General features: G+C 37.8%; 1 protein-coding gene across 2 annotated transcripts in view; it reads right to left on the bottom strand.

The window, feature by feature from the left end:
- Positions 1–2,707: 2,707 nt before the first annotated feature.
- Positions 2,708–21,295, bottom strand: part of RYK (receptor like tyrosine kinase) — a 96,325-nt gene continuing 77,737 nt past the window's right edge. For both annotated transcript variants that reach the window (XM_080671961.1, XM_080671962.1), the window contains exons 14-15: positions 5,351–5,487; positions 2,708–3,411 (exon numbers count right to left, since the gene is read on the bottom strand). In XM_080671961.1, the coding sequence (XP_080528087.1) occupies positions 3,300–3,411; positions 5,351–5,487 (249 nt within the window). In that variant the 3' untranslated portion in view covers positions 2,708–3,299. The remainder of the gene's footprint in view (positions 3,412–5,350; positions 5,488–21,295) is intronic.

Raw genomic sequence — 21,295 nt, 5'->3', positions numbered from 1 at the left:
AACATTTTCTCCCCTGGGTTTCCATGACACCTCATTTTCCTGTTTGTTTTTGTTGCTTTTTCCAACAGCAGTGGCTTCTTCTCAGTCTTCTTCTCAGACCATTAAATGCTGGTGTGCTTAGGCTCAGGCCTAGGACCTCCTCTCCATCTACACCATTGCCTGAAGCAAGTTCATCCAGTGCCATGGCTTTTAAAGATAAATTACATTACACTCCTCCATTTACATGTTCAATGAGACCTCTTCTCTGAGCTATACTCCCATGTATCTATTCCATTCAGATGACCATTTGGCAACTCAAACATAGCCTACAACAAATTACTGATCCCCTTGCCACGGCAAAATCCTGTTCCTCCTGGGGTTTTTTCCATCTCATTATATAGCTTAGCCATACAGTCAGATGCTCAAGCCCCAAACAAATTAGTCATCCCTGATCACTTTCTTTCCTTCTCCACTCCACCCTGTCTGTTACCTTCAAAACACATCTCCACTCTGTCCTTCCAATCTCCCAAACCACTATACTTTCTTTCCTAAACTGTGCAAGTTTCTTAAAAGTCTCATGACTTTCATCTTTTCCTTCCTATAATGCAATCTTCACAAAAGAGTTGGCATAACCTTTTTGAAAATTATAAATCAGGTCATGTCAATCAATCCCTTACTGAAAAAAAAATCCTTAAAATTCCATTGTATGTAAAGAAAATATAAATGTGTCCAATAGTTTGTAAGACCCTGCTGCCCGTGCGTGTCTCCCAGACTTCATGCAGAACCCGCCCTTCCCTGACTACAGTCTGGCCACACCGACCTCTGTTCTCTTCTTCTAGCAGCAGCCACAGCCACTGGAAGATAAACAGGAAGGGCCGAGCCTGGAGGCCCACTCGTTCCTGCTTCAAGTCCTCTGCAACTATGTCCCTTCTCAATGCTGTGTTTTTGGCATTCAGATCTCAACTCAAATGCCACCTGCTCAGAGAAGCCTGGCTAAATATTACATCTAAAGTTATAATACCACTCTACTTTATTTTCATAGCACTTACCAAAATCTTAAGTTTATTATCTGCTTCTCCTAACCAGAATATAAGACCTAGAAAGGGCAGAACCTCATCTGTCTTGTTCCCTGCATATCTTAGAGCCAAATATACAGTGGGCACTCAAAACATATATACTGAATAAATAGCCAATCCTCCTTGCTTCTACAAATAAAATATTCTTATAATAGCAGTATCGCAAGAAAGGACAGAGGGGTGACTAGAGCCAGCTTATAATATCATGTCAGTGCTTTGTCAATTTGTTTATTTCCTATAAAAATATCATTTTCTGCAACGTCTGCTCAGTGACATTCACAATCTATGACAAAACAACTGGAAGACCAGCCATAAAAATCCTGTAACTGCCCTTTTCTTCCTATGACTCCAAGTAGGTTGGCAAGAAAAATCTATTTAAATTCTTAAACCACCTACTATGAAACAAATATACATACATACAACAGCTTACAATCAAATTCTAGTGGACAGCACCTCTACTACTCGCTAATTTGGGGTAGAAGTCAGATGTCAGTACTTTTTCTTTTGGGCTGACCTTATACATAGAACTGTGACTTCTAAACAGTACACTAACCTGAACACAAAAAAAGGAATGCACTGAATGTTGGAAGGGAAGCTAGCGTTGTGCATAATACCATAGTTAGTGCTAAACAATATGTGTTGATTGGATGCCTTCTAAGATTGCAGGTTGTGAATGAAAACATCTATAACTTACAAAGAGTTCAAAGAGTTTTTTTAAAAACCGGCCATTCAGGGTGTTGAGTACTTCAAAAAACCAAAGAGGCAGTGTTAATAAATCGTACATAGAAAAACCATGCTCTTGGCCTGTTTGTGACAGAGGATGGACTGTGTGAGCTATTTTTCCAGATGTGCTGCTAATTCATAAAGCTTCTTTGACAACATCAAAGGCCTCCAAATGCTATGCATTCCCTCTTGTATACCTATGAGGATGGGAGTAGCAGGAGGCACCCTTAGGCCTAACCATCTAGGAGGCCCATTCAACTATGCATTAGGCCAACTATAACCAAGCACCAATACACACACACCCCTAATTTAAAGGTTCTGGAGAGAAGTGTCAGTGTTGTGACACTTCTTTGTAATCATAATTCCAACTTTTTATTGGAACCTGGAGGCTGAGCAGAGTTAGCTGCAATTGTATCAGGGGCTGGGAGCCTTAGTAAAACACCCATGAAATACAACATCTCATCTACCTGCTGCATGTTCAAACCAATCATTGATTAGGAACAATATTTTCAATACTGCCATAATAGAAAACAAATCCTTTAATTTTCCAAGTGTTTTAAAAAACAATTTTATACTTGTCAGCCTAGAAGGTAAGCACAACATTTACCAGTTTACATTTTTTTAACTCACAACTTGAGCACCCGCTCTGTGCATAGCACTAGTCTAGGTGCTTAAAGGGATTCCTAACCTTAGAAACGTGACTTCGCTCTCTGAAATTGTATCACCACCTTTTCCAGAGAGTGAAAATAAATAAAACCACCATTCTTTACTACTGACTTGCCCCAAACCTACTTCTGGCTCCTGGAGAAGCTAATTTCTGCCAAATTTATGATGTTTCAATGAACTCAACTCCTACTTCCTCAAAAATAAAAAAAACAGAACTCCTTTTCTTTAAAAAAATAAAAAACAAACAATTTTCCACGAAAGGGTAGTTTCCATTTCTAATAAGTATTTTTTTTATTTCTTTTTTTATTCTAGCTTTTCAGTTTTCTTTCTCCAATATTGCCTTTTCTTGTACAAGGCAAACCAGACATCTTTGTATGCTGTTTTTCTTTTCCTAAGAAAAAGTACTTCATCTCGAAGACAAACCATTCCCAAGACTAGTGATAAATATTTTAAAAACTTTAAAGGTGAATCACCTACATTTTACCTTGATGAAGTAAAAAAAAATAAAAAGCAGTTGGCACTAAAATGGCTATTCCAAGTGTTTAAACAATTTTAAAAACTGTTTATTTATTTTGTAAGAAGGTACCCCTAGTCCAAAGTAACTATGTTTTAAAAAATTTGGGCCAAAAAATTTACAAAAACCTTTTCAGTTCAACCTAATAAAAGTGATATCTAGAAAAATTCCCCGTTATTAAGTCTGTCTTTAAAAGTTCAGATTCTAACGCATTTCTAAGGCACAGTGTTCTGGAAGATGAATGTGCTTCTGCTGGCGTCGCAGGATGGGTGAAGCATCTATGACTGGTTCCCAGTGAGCCTGGCGGGAACCTTCCGCCTGGACGCTGTGGGATGTGAGAGTCAAACATAGGCCCCCAGGGCTGCGTGGAACTCCGTGAGACACTGTACCAGCTGCTGGAACTTGGGCCTCTCCTCCGGATCCAAGGCCCAGCAACAAGCCATCACAGCAAATCTGCAGAGTGACAGAGATGGTACAGTGACGATGCAGTACTCCCAACTTTTTAGTAGATTTGATGCCAGTTATGTTTTCTGTCCACACATGGGCATGGAGAGGATGACATATTAAAAATCAATCACCATTACTACCTGTTGGGAACTCTAAAATGAAAAGAAGCTAAAAGGAGTTATGTGAATTTTATATGTGGATTTCAATTCTTCATAAGAGCATACCAAAATTTATCAGCAAATACAGAGATTTCATGTAAATATCTGTGTTATCCTGTATTTATGTTCTGAGAGAAAGAACCTGGAGGAAGAGGAAGCTTTAGCTAAGCTCTAAGAACCTTGGGTTTTCAGTAAAATCAGGGCAAACGCTGTCACCCTGCCGTGATGATTCTAGAATGAGATGACACTCACCCCTGCACTCATCAACCCCTGACTGAGTCCCATTACAGGGGAAGCTGAGCTATGTGATGCAAGCAGGAAACAGGAACTATTTCACTTGCCAGCTCAAAACTTCTTTATATATCAATTGACACCAACTGGCACGGCAAGATGACAATGAGAAAGCCTTTTTATAACTAAACTAGTGGCTCAGTGCACGAATTTGTGCACATTGAAAGGAAATTAATTAGAAGAAATATTTTAATATTACTATTCGCCCTTTCTCTATAATAGAAGTGTCGACCAAATTCATGATCGACAATAACAGGTCAAAACACACATGTGCGATTGGTGCCAGTGAGAGCTTTATATGTATCGTGCATGCGTGAGTCAACCTAGCCTTTTATATACATAGAATAAACTTGCTTAATTAGTTAAATCTGCTTTCTGATTTAGATAAAACTTTTTCCAGCCTAGTGAAGCACCACAACTTCTCTTTCAGGTAATTGTCAGCAACACAGCAGTAAATGTCAACACGAAGCAGATTATTATTGTAATCATACAGGGAGAACAAAGGGTAAAATATTCAACTGTAGCAGTGTTTGATTATATTCTGCACAGTGAGAAAACCTGAAGTCATTTTCAAGGTCTACCATTTCTTACTTCTTTTCAGTCAGGTCAGGTTTCTAAATCTCCGTTTTCTGGCTAATGAAAAGAAAATAGGGTTCCACTGATTCTCCTACCTACCTACTCCAGGACTTCTGTGAGGCTCAAATGAGATGAGGCATGAGAAAATACTTTACAGACATTTGATTACAGTGTGAAATGTTTCCACCTGGCTATAAAGCAAGCTGTGTTCCTGGGCTGAAGAAACTGCAAGGAGGCTAGTTGCTAGGAGAGGAAGCCAGGTGTTGATACGTGATGTCATTGCCCAGTGCCCACAGCGACTGTTTCTGGGCTGGACTGGGCTGTGAGCCTCATTTTGTGCCATGGGGTCTTGGCAGCATTGGCTGTGATTTGGTGGGGTGTCGCTCCGGGGTGGTGGTGGGGCCTGTGTCCCACTTGGGGGAAGCTGAATGTTGCTTTGTGGGCGCCAGGTCTGCAGTGCTGTTTCTCTGTAAATGGCCAGTGCATGTCACGGCAACTCCTGCATTGAGCGTCTGACCCCTTGTGGTCAGTGTGTGTCATAGCGACCAGTCAGATGATTGGACACTTAGCATATTAGCCTTTTGTATATACAGATATGTCCTTAAGACTCTACTAGTATAAGTAAAAGTCATCCTTCACTCTGCATAGAGTAACCCACATAATGTTCAGTGTTTTCTCACTACGTACATTAATCTCTTGGATGGATTAATTGCTATAAACATAAGATAAAAAAAGTTCTAATGTCAAATGTGTTAAAGAGTGGACGAGTCTGGCTGACTCCGGGGTTCTCTGGAAGAGTCTAATTCACCTCTGAGGAGTCGTTATTCTCAAAGGGAAGCCTCTGCACACCCGCTGCTTTTCTTTTATACCAACATCGTGAAAGGAATGAAACCCATGTCTTCAAGCACAGAAAAACTTACAGTTCATCAGGACAGTTGATAGGCTGGGCTATTCGGTAACCATCTTTCAGATACGCGGCCATCTCAAAGGGGTCGATGTCCACATAGGGTGTTTGGCCCAGAGTCATGAGCTCCCACAGCGTCACTCCGAAGGCCCACTGAGGAGAAGGAAAGCACAGGAGGGGTATTTAGAACAGTTGTCAGAGTGCTGCTGCCTGTGGCCAGGTACAGACCCAAAACAGCAGATTCACCAACCCTTACGGAAAGGCAAAATATTATCTACCACGCCCAATTAGTTTATCTTACTGGGACAAAAAAAAAAAAAAAAGGCATTTTAGTGGATGCATCCTTTAATGTGAATATCATTAATGGATATTCTAAGGTGATTAGATGCATTGGAAAAAATAGTTTTTACTGTTGATTATAAGCCCACAACCCAAAACTGTTAATTATAGATTTTCCTAATATGAAACTTTGTTAGTTTAAATACTGTAGCTCGTATCCACAATTGAGAAGTGGAAAATGAATATAACTTTAGCCTAACTAGAGGGAAGAGCACCCTGAAAGAGTGAAATATGCAAAATATGTAAAATATAGAATGCCATGCATTTTTTAACTATATTCACGTAATTTATTTTTTTTATTTTATTTTTTTAAGATGTGATTTCTTTCTTTAAAATATATTTTATTGATTTTTTACAGAGAGGAAGAGAGAGGGATAGAGAGTTAGAAACATTGATGAGCGAGAAACATCGATCAGTTGCCTCCTGCACACCTCCTACTGGGGATGTGCCCGCAACCAAGGTATATGCCCTTGACCGGAATCGAACCTGGGACCTTTCAGTCCGCAGGCCAATGCTCTATCCACTGAGCCAAATCAGTTAGGGCAGTGGTCGGCAAACTCGGCTCGCGAGCCACATGCGGCTCTTTGGCCCCTCGAGTGTGGCTCTTCTACAAAATACCACGGCCTGGGTGAGTCTATTTTGAAGAAGTGGCGTTAGAAGAAGTTTAAGTTTAAAAATTTGGCTCTCAAAAGAAATTTCAATCGTTGTACTGTTGATATTTGGCTCTGTTGACTAATGAGTTTGCCAACCACTGGGTTAGGGCATATTCACATAATTTAAATTAACAGGTGAAAGTACCCTGAGAAGATATCCCCCAACCCTGCTTGAGTAAAAGATCAGATTTATTTAAAAGTAACCTGTGAATTACTGACAGGAGCAGAACTCCTAAGCAGAGGCCACAGTGCTCATTCCAGGTCCACCCTGGCTACCCCGTGGCTCCCGGAGTGTGTGGGAGGGCAGGCAAGGTGTCCACACAGAGCTGCCGCCATGTGGCTGGGAAGGATGCACCGAGGGGGCTCCCACTGATATGCTGCACCTGTGAGCCCCAAGGTCAGAAAAAAGGCACAAAGGAGAACACCTGTGTACCCTGGTATCGTGTTTATGTCCTTTCAAGTTCTAGAAGTTGTGTGTCCTGTATCTCACTTAAGTTTCACAACAAATCGGTGAGAATCACTGGCAGCCTCATTTTACAGGTGAGGAAACTGAGACTGAGAAATAACTTGCCTCAAAAATTTTTGAGTGAATGAGAAAAAAACTGGAAAAATAGAAAAGAAAAAAAAAACACAAGACAAAAACAAGTCTGTTTACAAAATCTGAGCATAGTGTATTAAATTTTATGTTACTATTTTTTCAATAACGTACTCTTGAAATACTCCCTAAAATATACAGGTTTTTTAAAAAAGCCTTCTATTAAAGAATAAAAGCTTTATTTCTTATCATAATCTTTGTAAACAAAAAAACAATGGAATGATATCTTACAGAATTTTTAAAAAACTGCTACTGGAGAATACTATATCAAATCAAAATATACTTCAAAAATGAAAGCAAACTACAGTTTTCAGACGAACAAAAGCTGAGCGAATGTCACCAGTGGGCCTGCACTGCAAGACCCAGGAGAGCAGCTCTTCAGGTGGAAAGAAAGAAGCCCAGACGAAACGTGGACCAGCACAAAGAATGGAGAGAGTGCTGAAAACATACGAGTAACAACTAGGTATGTTTTCTCTTGTGAAAATGTCCTCACTAGATTGTTTACAGCAACAACAGCAACCCTGTATTGTGGGGTTTATAATATCTAGAGAAGTACAATGCATGCCCATGATAGCACTTAAAGGATGGAAGGGGATGAGTGGAAATATTTTATTGCAAGCTGCTTATGTTAAACATGAAGTGACAATATTAGCTGAAAGTAGGTCTATATTGTAAACCCTACAACAGGTTTCCCAGCCTCAGTCCTTCTGATACCGTGGGACGGGTAATTCTTTGCCGCGAGAGGTTTTGTGCTTTGAAGCATGTGGCATAAGCACCCCAAGTTGTGATAACTAAAAACGCCTCCAGACATTGCCAAATGTCCCCTGGCTGGGGGTTGGAGGTGTGGGGGAGTGGGGTATGGTAAATTGCCCCCAGTTGAGAAACACTAAAGTAGACTGATCAAAGAAATAAAGACACAGATTACCAATATCAGGAATGAAAGAGGGAATGTCATTACAGATCCTATAGACATAAAAAAATATTATGAACTCAGCTTTATGCCAATAAATGTAATGTTAGTTGAACAAATTGCTTAAAATAAACAAATTACCAAAACATACACAAGAACAAATTGAAAATACTTATAGCCCTATACCTATTAAAGAGTTCATAATTAAAAATCTTTCCACACACAAAAAACTATGTATCCAGTTTCACTGGGTGAATTCTATCCAACTTGAAAGAAAAAAAAAATCTGTATTAGTTTCTTAGAGCTGCCACAACAAAGTGCCATAAATGGGGTGGCTTAACAGAATTTACTTTTTCACAGCTCTGCAGGCTAGAAGTCCAGCACGAAGGTGTCAGCAGGGCTATGCCCCCGCTGAAGCCCGTGGTGAGCATCCTTCCCGGTGGTTTGCTGGCAATCCTTGAGAAATGCAGTTGAAACATGTCAATCTCTGCCTGTTCTAAAAGACACTCTTCCCTCGAATATCATGTTGGTGTCCTTTCTTATAAGGATATTAGTCATATTGGATTAAAAAGTCCACCCTAAATGAGTATGACTTCATCTTAACATTTTACTGCAATGACCCTATTCCCAAATAAAGCCACATTCTGAGGTACTGTGCCTATTTTGTGTGTGTGTGTGTGTGTGTGTGTGTGTGTGTGTGTGTATGGCACACAATTCAATCCACAACACAACCCTACACTAACTCTTTCGGAAGGAGGGAACACTTCTCAACTCATTTGGAGGCCAGCATTACAAGAAATACCAAAACCAAAGAGTTCAGCCTTTGGGCACTTAGTATCTTTTTCATTAACAGTGACCATTAGGGAGCAGCAATGCCCATCCTTGAGATCTGTACTTTTTGGTGGTGGTGGAGTGGGGAGACAGGAAATTGATGGAGATGGATGTACACATTTTAAATCTCTATAGAAGCAGAGCCTACTGGTTTAGGGGGAACAGTCTAGTCCACTTAAAAATGAAAAAATGCTGTCAAGTTAATAAAAGGTAAAGGAAGCTGCATGCTTACATACAGGTATTTATTTGTCTACTTTAATACCTTCCTCTCTATGAACTTTTAGTACTGACACTGATTAGTACAAATGATGCTTAATTTTTAAAATTGTGTCCAACTTCCATCCGGAAGGTAGTTCCCTACACAGAATAGAATCCAAAGAAGGGAAACTGGTTAGAAGGGATTTTCCACCCATGGAGCAGCTGTGGAGAAGGATAATCAATCCAAACCAGATTTTGGAGGAAGAAACAGTGGGAAGTGATAACAAATGGATACTGACACTTTGTACACGGGAATAGCTCCATCCTGACAAGGGAGGTACATTCTGACAACTTCGGACTGTAAGGGACTTTCACAGTCATGTTAGTGGTGTCTGAGGCCTGGCGTGTGCACAGGTACTGCAACAGTTCAATGAGTAGAAACTGACTTTTAAAAATTACTTCTTTTGCATTATTTTGTCCACATTATTATCGCTGAGCATTCACCCAAGGTTCTCATATTAAAAATTGCAATGCTAATAAATGCCAAAAAAAGGACAATAAAGCCAAAGGGTGCACTGCAGTTTCATTTCCTTAAAAGCCAACAAGTGATTAATTGCATGTTGGCTCACCAAACCCTTCAAAAAAAATCAAGACCAATAGCACAAGGATGATTTGTGGAAAACTTGTTCTCTGAAAGTCTTCTGATAACTGAACCATTTAAAACTCAGAAAGACTTATTCTATAATTTCCTTGTGTTTGACGTCACTGGAAAGGGAGTGATAAGAAGGTCAAGTTGTTTTTTCCAGAGTTTTATAAAAGGCTGCTGCTACTGTTAGAAGGGTCTCAAGGTCTGGGCCATTCTTACTCAGTGCTATTCTTACTAAATGTTAAAATGTGGTTGAGTATTTTGCAGATGCAGCTGTAAACAGAATGAGCTGACAGGAACTCAACCAGATAAGGAAAGCCATTTACAATGAAGAAATCAACATGTATTTGACCACATAGTGTATATAAGCAATGCCTAAGCCTCCCTGCAAAGAGGCAGAACTATCCCATCTTTTTCACTTGCTGAAAGAAAACAAAACTACCTTGCAACAGCCCTGAACCCCTTGAGTTCGGTAACGCTATGTCATTTAAAGAACGTTTAAATGACATAAAAGAACATTTAGAGAATAACAAATTCTATTCATTTTATTCCTCTTCTCACAACTTATGTTATTTTATAGATTTTAAATATACAGGATATAAAGCATTCTTTTCAACTAACAATGTATTCTGATGTGACTTGTCAAAACGGCATAAATAAAATTATTTTTTACTCTATTATGTCATGTTAACTAACGCTGGGGCTACTAAGAGATTTCCATGCTGTTACTTCAGGAACTTAAAATGCAAGGCTGACCTCAGTATACTACATGGATAAGAAAAAAATGTCAAATTCTTGATCATTCCATCTGACCACAGTAAGAGCATAATTAAGAATTCTATGGCTAGGCCTTTCTGTCAATACCAGATACCTAACATCCCTTTCTCGTGGAAAGTGGAAATGGGTTCCAATCACCAAAGTGCAATTAATTTAATCTGGGCCAAGTGCTTGCCAAGCCTGACTAACAAGAAGAATTATCTGGGGTGCTTGTTTAAAGTACAGACTTCCCAGTTCTATCTTCAAAGTCCTGAGGCCTGGAACACAGTATTTTTAACAAGAATCCTAGCTGTGTCTTAAGATCCAGCAAATTCAGGTACTTGTCTTAGATATGTTAGCAGAGGTGGTCAGATAGCAAAGACAGTTTTCATTTTTATTGTAGTATGGCCGACATACAATGACCTGCCTTCACATAAAGTGTTCGATTTCTAAGTTCTGACCTGTGTATACACCCCAGAAACCACTGCCACATCAAGAAAATAAACACCTCCATAATCTCCAAAAGATTCTTCCTGCTCTAATCCTTGTCCTTTCACTCCTATGTAACCATTTGCTTTCTGTCATTAGAGATGTTTGTATTTTCTAAAATTATACATAAATGGAATTATTTAAACTCTATACTTCTTTTTTGCCGAGCTTCTTTCACTCAGAATAAGGATTCTGAGATTTATCCATGGCGCAGCATGTTTCAACAGTTCATCCTTTTTCGTTGTTGAATAAGTAGTCCATTGTATGAATATAGTGATTTGTTTATCCATTTACCTGTTGATGGACACCTGGATTATTTCCAGGTTCAGCTACTAAAAATAAAGCTGCTATGAACATTTTTGTACAAGTATTTGTAAGGACATATACTTCCATTTATCCACCAGCAAAATGACTGATGTGGTACATATATGTTTAACTTTTTAAGAAACTGCCAAACTATTTTCCAAAGTGAATGTACAAATTAGATCTCTACCAGCAGTGTAAGAGCTATAGTTCCTCCACATCCTTGTAAACACTTCGTCTTCTCCATTTTAGTCATACTGGTGGGTGTGTAATGGTATTTCATTGTGGTTTCAGTTTGCACTTTCCTGATGACTAATGATGTTGACCCTATTTTCATGTGATTATTTGCCATTCATATATTTTTGCTGCTGAAGTGTCTCTTCAAATATTTGCCCATTTTTGTCTTGGGTTGCTTTTTTATTACTGAGTTTTTAGAGTACTTTTATATATTCTGTATATATGTCCTTTATTGGATATGTGTTGCAAGTATTTTTCTCCATATGGCTTGTCTTTTCATTCTCTTAACATTGTATTTCAAAAACAAATTTTAAATTTTTATGTAGTCTAAATTGTTCTTTTATAGATCTTGGTGTCTTATCTATGAAATCTTTAACACAAAATTTTCTTCTATGTACTTTTCTAGACATTTTATAGTTTTAGGTTTTAAATTTGGTCTATAGTCTATTGAGTTAATTTTTGTGTATGGAGGAAGATATGGATCCAAGTTCATTTTTCTGTAGCTGGATACCCATTGCTCCAGGACTGTGTGTTTAACAGAAAATTCTCTCTCCACTGAATTGCCTTTGCACTTTTGTTGCAAATTAGTTGACCGTACATTATGTGGGTCAACTTTTAGATACTCTATTTTGTTCCACTGATCTGTCTACCTTAAGACTAACACCAGACTGTCTTGGTTACTATAATTTGAAATCAGACCTCCAATTCTGTTCTCTTTTCAAAGCTGTGGTGGCTACCCTAGGTCCTATGTATGTTCACATGAATTTTAGAATCAACCTGCCAATTTCTACCGAAAAAATTAAAAAGCTTGCAAAGATTTTCTTTGGGACTATGTTAAATCTTTATGTCAACTTAGAACAAACATCTTAACATTGAGTTTTCTAACCGGTAAACATGGTATAGTTTTCTATTTATACAGGTCTTTAATTTCTCATAAGGATGTTTTATAGCTTTCATTGTATAGGTCTTCACATGTTTTGTCAGATATATTCCTAAGAATTTTATATTTTTGATGCTTTTTATGTTTAAAAAAAACCTTTGATTTCTGATTTTTCATTATTAGTGTACAGTAATCCAATGAATTATTGTGCATTGATCTTGTATCCTGAAATCTTTATAAACTCATCTGTTAGTTCTAGTAGCTATTTTGTATATCTCATTGGATTTCTTCATAGATGGTCATATCCACAAATAGTACTTTTTCCTGTCCAATCTTGTATTGCCTTTTATTTCCTCTTCTTGCCTTTGTGTGCTGGCTGAAACCTCAAGTACAATACTGAAGAGAAATGATGAGAGCTGTTATCCCTCTTGTTCTTCTTATCAGGTAAAGAGCATTCCGTCTTCCCACCAGTAAGTATGATGTTAGCCATAGATTTTTGTTTTTGTAGATGCCCTTCATCAGATTGAGGGAGTTCTCTTCTATTCCTAGACTGCTAACAATTTTTATTGGGAATGAATTTTGAATTTTCTTTTAATACTTTTCTGCATCTACTGAGATGATCATCTGGTTTTTCTTTTTTAGTGTGTTAATACAGAAAATTGCCCTGTTTAATTTTCAAATGGTAAAACAAACTTGTATTCTTGGGATAAAGCCTATGTGGTCATATTATTTTTAAAATATATTTTTGAGTTTTATTTACTAAACTTTAGGTTAAAATTTTTGAATTTAGGATCATGAGGAATAATGAGCTATAGTTTTCTTCTCACCTTTGTCTGATATTGTTTCAGGTAATGCTAACCTTATAGGATGAGTTAGAAAGTATTCTTTCCTCAATTTTCTGAAAATTACATAGAATATGTATTATTTCTTCCTGGAATGTTTGAGATACTCAACAGTGCCCTATAATTCACTATGGACCTAGAGTTTTCTTTTAGGACATGCTTTTAATTAAAGATTCAGTTTATTTAATAGGTATATAGGGCTATTCTAATTATCTACTTCCTGAGTGAGCTTTGAAAGTCCTCATTTCCCAAAGAATCTGTCCATGTCTAAATTTATTGGGAAACAGTTTTTCATAATATTTTACCACTGAATACCTATGAGAATCTGTAATGATATTACCTATTATTCATTATATTGTTAATTTGCAACTTCTTTTTATTCCCCTTAGTCTGGAAAGAGATTGTTAATGATATACTCAAAGAGTTAAGCATTGGTTTCACTGATTTTCTATCGTTTTTGTTTTGCATTTCACTGTCTTCTGTTAAATCTTTATTATTTCACTTTATCTACTTACTTGGTTTTTAATTTGTTCTTTTTCTAGTTTCTTAAGGTGAAAACTAAGATCACTAATTTGAGACTTTTCTCCTTTTCTAATATTGATGTTTATTAGTATATATCCCCAAATTTTTGAAATGTGTTTAATTGAAGTCTACTTTGTAATTTCCCTTTTGCTTTTTTCTTTGACACATGAGTTATCTAGAAGTATATTATTTAGTTTCTAAATATTTGGGGATTTTCTAGATTCCTATTTTTTATTTTTAAATTAATGACATTGTATTCATAAAACCCTACTTTTTATGAATTAAATTTTTTAATTTATTGACTTGTTTTATGGCCCAGAATATGGTCTAGCTTAGTAAACATTCTATGTGCTCTTGAAAATAATATGCATTCTGCTGTTGTTGGAATGGAGTGTTCTATAATTGTTAATTAGATCTAGTTGGTTGACATTTTCATCCAACTTACTTTCTTTTTTTTTTTTTTAATAAATCTTTATTCAGATTATTACAATTGTTTCTCCTTTCTCCCCCCATAGCTCCCCGCCACCCGGTTCCCACCCCACCTTCTGCCTTTACCTCCCCCGCACTGTCCTCATCCATAGGTGTATGATTTTTGTCCAGTCTCTTCCTGAACCCCTCCATACCCCTTTCCCCCTGAGAATTATCAGTCCACTCCCTTTCTATGCCCCTGATTCTATTATATTCACCAGATTATTCTGTTCCTCAGGTTTTAAATTCACTTGATTTTTAGGTTCACTTGTTGATAGGTATGTATTTGTTGTTCATAATTTTTTTAAAAAATAAATCTTTATTCAGATTATTACAATTGTTTCTCCTTTTTCCCCCCATAGCTCCCCTCCACCCAGTTCCCACCCCACCTTCTGCCCTTACCTCCCCCCTGCACTGTCCTCATCCATAGGTGTATGATTTTTGTCCAGTCTCTTCCTGAACCCTCCATACCCCTTTCCCCTGAGAATTATCAGTCCACTCCCTTTCTATGCCCCTGATTCTATTATATTCACCAGATTATTCTGTTCCTCAGGTTTTTAATTCACTTGATTTTTAGGTTCACTTGTTGATAGATATGTATTTGTTGTTCATAATTTTTATCTTTACTTTTTTCTTCTTCCTCTTCTTTAAGAATACCTTTCAGCATTTCATATAATACTGGTTTGGTGGTGATGAACTCCTTTAGCTTTTTCTTATCTGTGAAGCTCTTTATCTGCCCTTCAATTCTGAATGATAGCTTTGCTGGGTAGAGTAATCTTGTAGGTTCTTGCTATTCATCACTTTGAAAATTTCTTGCCACTCCCGTCTGGCCTGCATAGTTTCTGTTGAGAAATCAGCTGACAGTCGTATGGGTGCTCCCTTGTAGGTAATTAACTGTTTTTCTCTTGCTGCTTTTAATATTCTCTCTTTGTCTTTTGCTCTTGGCATTTTAATTATGATGTGTCTTGGTGTGGTCCTCTTTGGATTCCTTTTGTTTGGGGTTCTGTGCGCTTCCTGGACTTGTAAGTCTATTTCTTTCACCAGGTGGGGAAAGTTTTCGGTCATTATTTCTTCAAATAGGTTTTCAGTATCTTGCTCTCTCTCTTCTTCTGGCACCCCCATAATTCTGATGTTGGTACACTTGAAGTTGTCCCAGAGTCTTCTTACACTATCTTCAACTTTTTGGATTTTTTGTTTTTCTTTTTGCTTTTTCGGTTGAGTGTTTTTTGCTTCTTTGTATTTCAATTCTTTGACTTGATTCTTGTGTTCCTCTAGTCTGTTTTTGGGTCTCTGTATAATATTTTTTATTTCAGTCAGTGTATGTTTAATTTCTAGTTGGTCCTTTTTCATATCTTCGAGGGTCTCGTTATATTTATCGGCCTTTTCTAGGATATTCTTGAAAAGCCTTATAACCGTGGTTTTGAATTCTATATCCAGTCGTTTGTTTTCCTCCATTTCTTTCGTTTGTGATCTGTTTCTTTGACGCTGCATTTTCACTGCTTCCCGAGTTGGTAGGGTAAATTTGTGGCCCAGTGGGTCGGCCTCCCCAGTTAACCTGAGGTGGACACTCTTGGTGCACCCCTTTGTGGACTGTGTGTACAGCCTTGTTGTAATTAAGTCTTAATTGTTGTTGGTATCACTGGGAGGAATTGACCTACAGGCCAGTTGGCTGTAAGGATCAGCTGCGTCTATGCTGGGAGAAGTTCGGTTATGGAGACAGCCTTATAGGATTAGACTTGCCAAATTGCAATAGCCTCTGTGCTCAGCTTGGATGGGGTGGAGTCTCAGGGCGGAGCAGACAGTCTTGGCTTCCCGTCAGCCTTGCCCTTGCACGCACTCGTAGACCTCTGCCTTCCCCAGCTCCCGAGTCTCCACCTGAGAGTCCAGACTCCCCCCACAAGAGCGTGGGTCCCCAGGGGCTCGCCTGGAACCGGGGTTCAGTGCAGTCAGAACTGTTGCCCAGTGCAGTCAGAAGCCTCCGACTCCCTTCCACTAGGGAAAGCCTGTGGCAACCTCCGCAGCCTTTGTGCGCACTGGCACGCGTGTGCCTTCAGACCTCCGCCTTCCCTGGCTCTCGAGTCCAGACTCCCCCCGTAAGAGCGTGGGTCCCCAGAGGCTCGCCCGGAACTGGGGTTCAGTGCAGTCAGAACTGGGGTTCAGTGCGGTCGGGGGCTTCCTTCCCCCTTCCGCTAGAGAAAGTCAGCCAGGCTCTCAGCCGCCCTTCCTCTCTGCGTGCACAAAGACCCTTTGCCGTACCTCCAATTCTCTGTGAGCTTTTCTCTTTCCTTCTAGTTGTAGAATTTTCACTCAGCCAGCTTTCCTGTGGTTCTGGATGGTGTTCGTTCTTTTAGTTGTAGTTTTGAAATCGTTGTGCGAGGCAGCAGTTTAGGTACTTACCTATTCCGCCATCTTGGTTTCTCTCTCTCAACTTACTTTCTATTTGATCACTTACTGAGAGGGCTTGGCAATGTTTTCAATTATCTTTTAAAGAGATATAAATAATAAGAAAAAATCTTATGTATTACCCATGTAGTTACCATTTCTGGTGCCCTTTGTTCCTTTGTATAGATCCGTATTTCCACCTGGTATCATTGGTTCCTAAAGGATTTCCTTCAACATTTCTTGTAATGTGGGTTTTTTGGTGATGAATTTTTAAAGCTATTTTGTTCTGAAAAAGTCTTTATTTCTCCTTCATTTTTGAAAGATACTTTTCCTGGGTATAGAACTCTATGTTCACAGATTTTTCTTACAGTGCTTTAAAAACATTGCTTCTCTGTTTTCTCTCTTGCATTGCTTCCAATGAGGTATTTGCTGCCATCCTTTCCCTGGTTCCTTTGTTAAACATATTAACATGTATTGTTGTCTTTCTGGCTGCTTTTAATATTTTCTCTTTATCACTAGTTTTGAGCAATTTGACTATGTGCTGTGGTTTAGTTTCTTCAGGCTTCCTGTGTTTGGGGTTTGCTGAGTCCTTAGATCTATGGGTTTATATTTTTCCCCAAATTTGAAAATACTTCAGTGGTTACTTCTTCATCATTCTTTCTATCCACCCGACCCTCCACTCATGTCTTTGGGGACCTCAATTACACATATATTCAGCAAACTGAAGCTGTCCACCAGCTCAGTAAGAGAGCCTTCTTCAGGAATTTTCTGTATCTTCTCTCTCCTTTATCTTGCTTTACTCCCATCTCAGAAGGGAGGTGGACTTCCTCCTGTGCCAAGACTGTATCTTTACCTGGACTCCTGGGCACATTCACCCATCATCTCTTAGACCTCCCCTCCAATAACCACGTTTCCAACCTCTTTCTCTCTATTGCTTCCCTGGCCTAAAAACAAACCAAACATCCCAATATAATAACACACACACACACACACACACACACACACACACACACATAACAAAATAGAGCCTCTCTTGATCCTGCCAACCCATCAAGCTATGATCTTTCCATTTCTCTTCATAGCTGAACTTCAAAGTGTAATATATTTATTGCCGCCCTGTTTTCACCTTCCATGGTGTCAAATAGCACATCTATCTTTATTGATTTACTAAAGTTGCTTGTTTAAAAGCCCCTCTTTAACCCTCCCCACCAATGATTTCCTCATTCTTTCTGACCACTGCAATTATGTTTACAGACTAGATTCTCCTTGAAACTATTTTCTTCCCTGGCTTCTATGACACAGCATTCTCTGGATTCTCTTCCTATCTCTCCATTTTCTTTCTTTTCTCACTAATTACCAATAAACATTTCATATCCCCTTGGCTTTCTCCTCTCTAGATATTCACTACCTCTGGGGACAAATGCTCTTGTTCATTCAATCACCACTTTTAGGAAGTTAATGTCCAGTTTCTAATACCCTACTTCTATACCTTTAGAGAATTCCAGAACCACATTCTTAAACTCAACATGCCCCATATCAAATCGAAAGTACAAATCAAAGATTGCACTCAAGTTTTCAGAAACATGGGCCCTGATTAAAAAGGCACAGTAGACATTTATGCAAAAGATATAATAGTTATAATAACTGTGGTCAAGAGAACAAATAGGATATCTGATGGGAAGTCTGTGGGAGTGGGACAAGGAGAAATGTGAGGATTCAACATTGAAACAGAGAGAAGAGGCCAGTGTAAGGCCATTCAGGGCTCTCTTACACAGTGAAGTACACAGCTCTCCAAAGATAAGATCAGTACTGCTGGCTGAGACTGTTCTTAAAATAAGTGACCCCAAAGGCATATATATGGATGTCAACTTCAATTCTGTGACTATGGAACATCTGCTAAGGGAAAATAAGTAAGGCAACGTTCCCATTGCCCATTCTGGGAAGAATGACTTGTCCATAAATAATGTATATAAGGCAGCATGTGATAGGTAGGTACAAAAGTCTCTGGGGAATCGAAAAAAGACAAAATCAAAGGTCATAAAAGGGCCTTGGCAAGGTGGTTCAGTTGGATGAAGCATGGTCCCATGCACCAAAAGGTTGTAGGTTTGATCCCCGGTTGGGGAGTATGGGAGGCAACTAACTGACCAATATTTCTCTCTCTAAAATCAATGAAAAACATCCTCAGGTGAGGATTTAAAAAAAAAAAAAAAAAAAAGGTCATAAAAGGCCTTGGTATGTTTGGAACCAGCAGGAATTCCAGATTTGCTGAAATGCAGAATATAAGGAAATATACAAGGGATTTATGAAGCTAAAAAAGGACAAGGACAATAAGATTAAGGAATAGGGGCTCTAAAAAACAGGGGAAGGAGTTTGGATCTTTAAGCCTTCACTTTGAAGATCAAACCATCATGGAGAAATATTCCTAGCAGTGGAAGATTGAGTTTACTGGACTTATTAACATTAAGCAATTTTCACAAGTTTTTAAAACTGACACTCCACTGTGCACAAGATACAGGCTTTATTAGTATATAGCCCTTCTAAATATCCAATTTTTTAAGATTTTATTATTCTGTGAATTTTAATTTTTCAGACACATTTTCTAGGCCTTTACAATAACTATAACTGAAATACCTGGTATACTCCTACAGGATTATGTTACTCTAAAAAAGTTTTACTATTAAACTTTAAGATCCAATAAATTTATACAAGTAACCCTTGAAGGGATCGGGTCCTTTTAATAATTCTTCAATGTTATCTATTAACTAAAACTCTTAATACTCCTCCAGATTTTATCACTGTGGCTAATATTTTTTATTCCAGCTAAACAAGCATACCCAGATGTACAATGACTATATAAAATGCATTGATTGCATCACATATCAAATTTAGTACGTGTTGCTAACACAACTTCAAAAATCAGCTATCTTTAGGCACAGTATTACATGTGACTGAAAAGATACTCCTTATGCTGTAAATCTGTCCTAGGCTCTGTGATTAGGGAAGACAGAAGAGCCAACATTGGATGCCTACCAGGCCGTCATACATTTCTGCTATTTATGGCATGTCCCTCCACTGTCCCAGATGCTTAGACACTGCTCCACCAGAGCACTGGGTCTATCTGAAGGGAATGTTACATACAAAGGGCAGGGCAGGAATGTTAACAAGATCTCTTAAGGAAAATATCTATTCTTAGGGAGAGCCAAGTACAGGAAATACATCAAGGGCAATTACTCAATCAAAAAATAGCAACTAGTCACCTGTGAAAATATAGTAACTGTTCTTGAAGTAAACCCATTTATTCCTCATTCCCAGGAAATATTAGGTCTAATAAATACTTTTAAATAAAACTAAACAATATCTTCTTAATTTTAAACTTCAAATCTTTATTTCCTAGTGTCTGAAAAATACTATCACCTCTTTAGCTTTTCCTTAATATCTTTATATCAATTCCTCTTAACCTAAATTTAATATTTAAACAGTAAGTCTAAGATTGTTGATGTATAAAATTTGCAACCATAATGGCAGCAAATACATATTAAGCATCTAAGCATTATTCTAAAATTAATAATGAAGATAAAACATAAAACAAAACGTTTTCTAGAGGGATTGAGGAAAAAAAGAGAAAGAGCTCATGGACACGGATAACAGTATGGTGACTGTGTGGGGTAGGGAGGTGAAGAAGGGTATAGTGGAGAAAATGGTGATGGGGGGAAAAAGGATTCTCTGAAAAGTATGGTTTTGTCTTTGATACTAGAGTAGTTCTAGGTCAAAAGACCAATCCTCATGGGTAAGTTATGAATAGGAGTTTCTCCTGCTCAGATCTGCTCAGGGCGTGGCAATGACTTTCTAAGGGACTGGGCAGTGCTTACGAGTAATAAGAATCACTCTGCTATAAATGTCCTACCTAGATAACTTTATAGATTTCCCTCCTCTAGGTAATGTTTCATGTTTACAAAATAAACAGTATAGAAGCCCTGCACCCTAAAAACTGTTCAAATATCTTGAAGGATCTCCTTGTGGCCATAAACCACACTGATGTGATTAGCATTAAAACCATTTCCTTGACTTGTTTATCCCAAGAAAATGATTTTTAAACACAATGTAATACCATAAAGACAAGAAAACCAACAAGAACGAAACTCTTAATTGTGCATTCTTGATTGCATTTAGTCTCTTAATAAAAGATAGTCTTTTAACAGAATTGTTGGATACTATAATTAGCTAAATAATTCAACGGAGATATAAATCAAAAAATCATTTTCAAATAAAGGAAAAGAAAGTCACCAAAAAAATCTATGATGGAATTCACATCTAATGAAAACAGAATAAAAACAATATCCAGAAATTCTTAAGAATGCCCATGATGACATCATAGCTTAAAATAATGTTAGAAAGAGATTTATAACTAGTCAAACCTAGTTGTGTGCATTTCCTAAGTTCAACAGTTAGAAGCTGATATTAGCTTTATAAGAATCTTGACATATTGAAATATAGAATCTTTCCATTAAAAATTGTGAAAACACAATCCAGAGATAAAATGTATTATTTGTACGATGGAAAACATTAATATATTCCTAAAAAAATCATGTAGAGTTTTTAACTATAAAAAAAAATACAAAAATGTTAAAAGGACAAAGAAAATGTCCCCTCCAAGGCAGTAATACAATTAGTTGTTACATTTATACCCAAAATATGTATTTTACATGTGTAGAGACTCTGGTGGGAGTGAGGTTATATTACTTGTTTTGCATGTGAATCTGCATGTTTTTCAGCCCAAAAGCAGAAAATTAAGTGTAGCTTTTAAACTCCCAACTCCATCCATAAAGAAAAAAACCACGTAATTATACCTATACATTTTTTCTGATTTATACTATTATTTTTTAAATATATTTTGAATTATAGTTAACATA

The sequence above is a fragment of the Plecotus auritus genome (genome assembly GCF_963455305.1).
Source record: "Plecotus auritus genome assembly, chromosome: 6".
Lineage (NCBI taxonomy): Eukaryota > Metazoa > Chordata > Mammalia > Chiroptera > Vespertilionidae > Plecotus > Plecotus auritus.
This window is presented reverse-complemented; position numbering and strand designations above follow the sequence as displayed.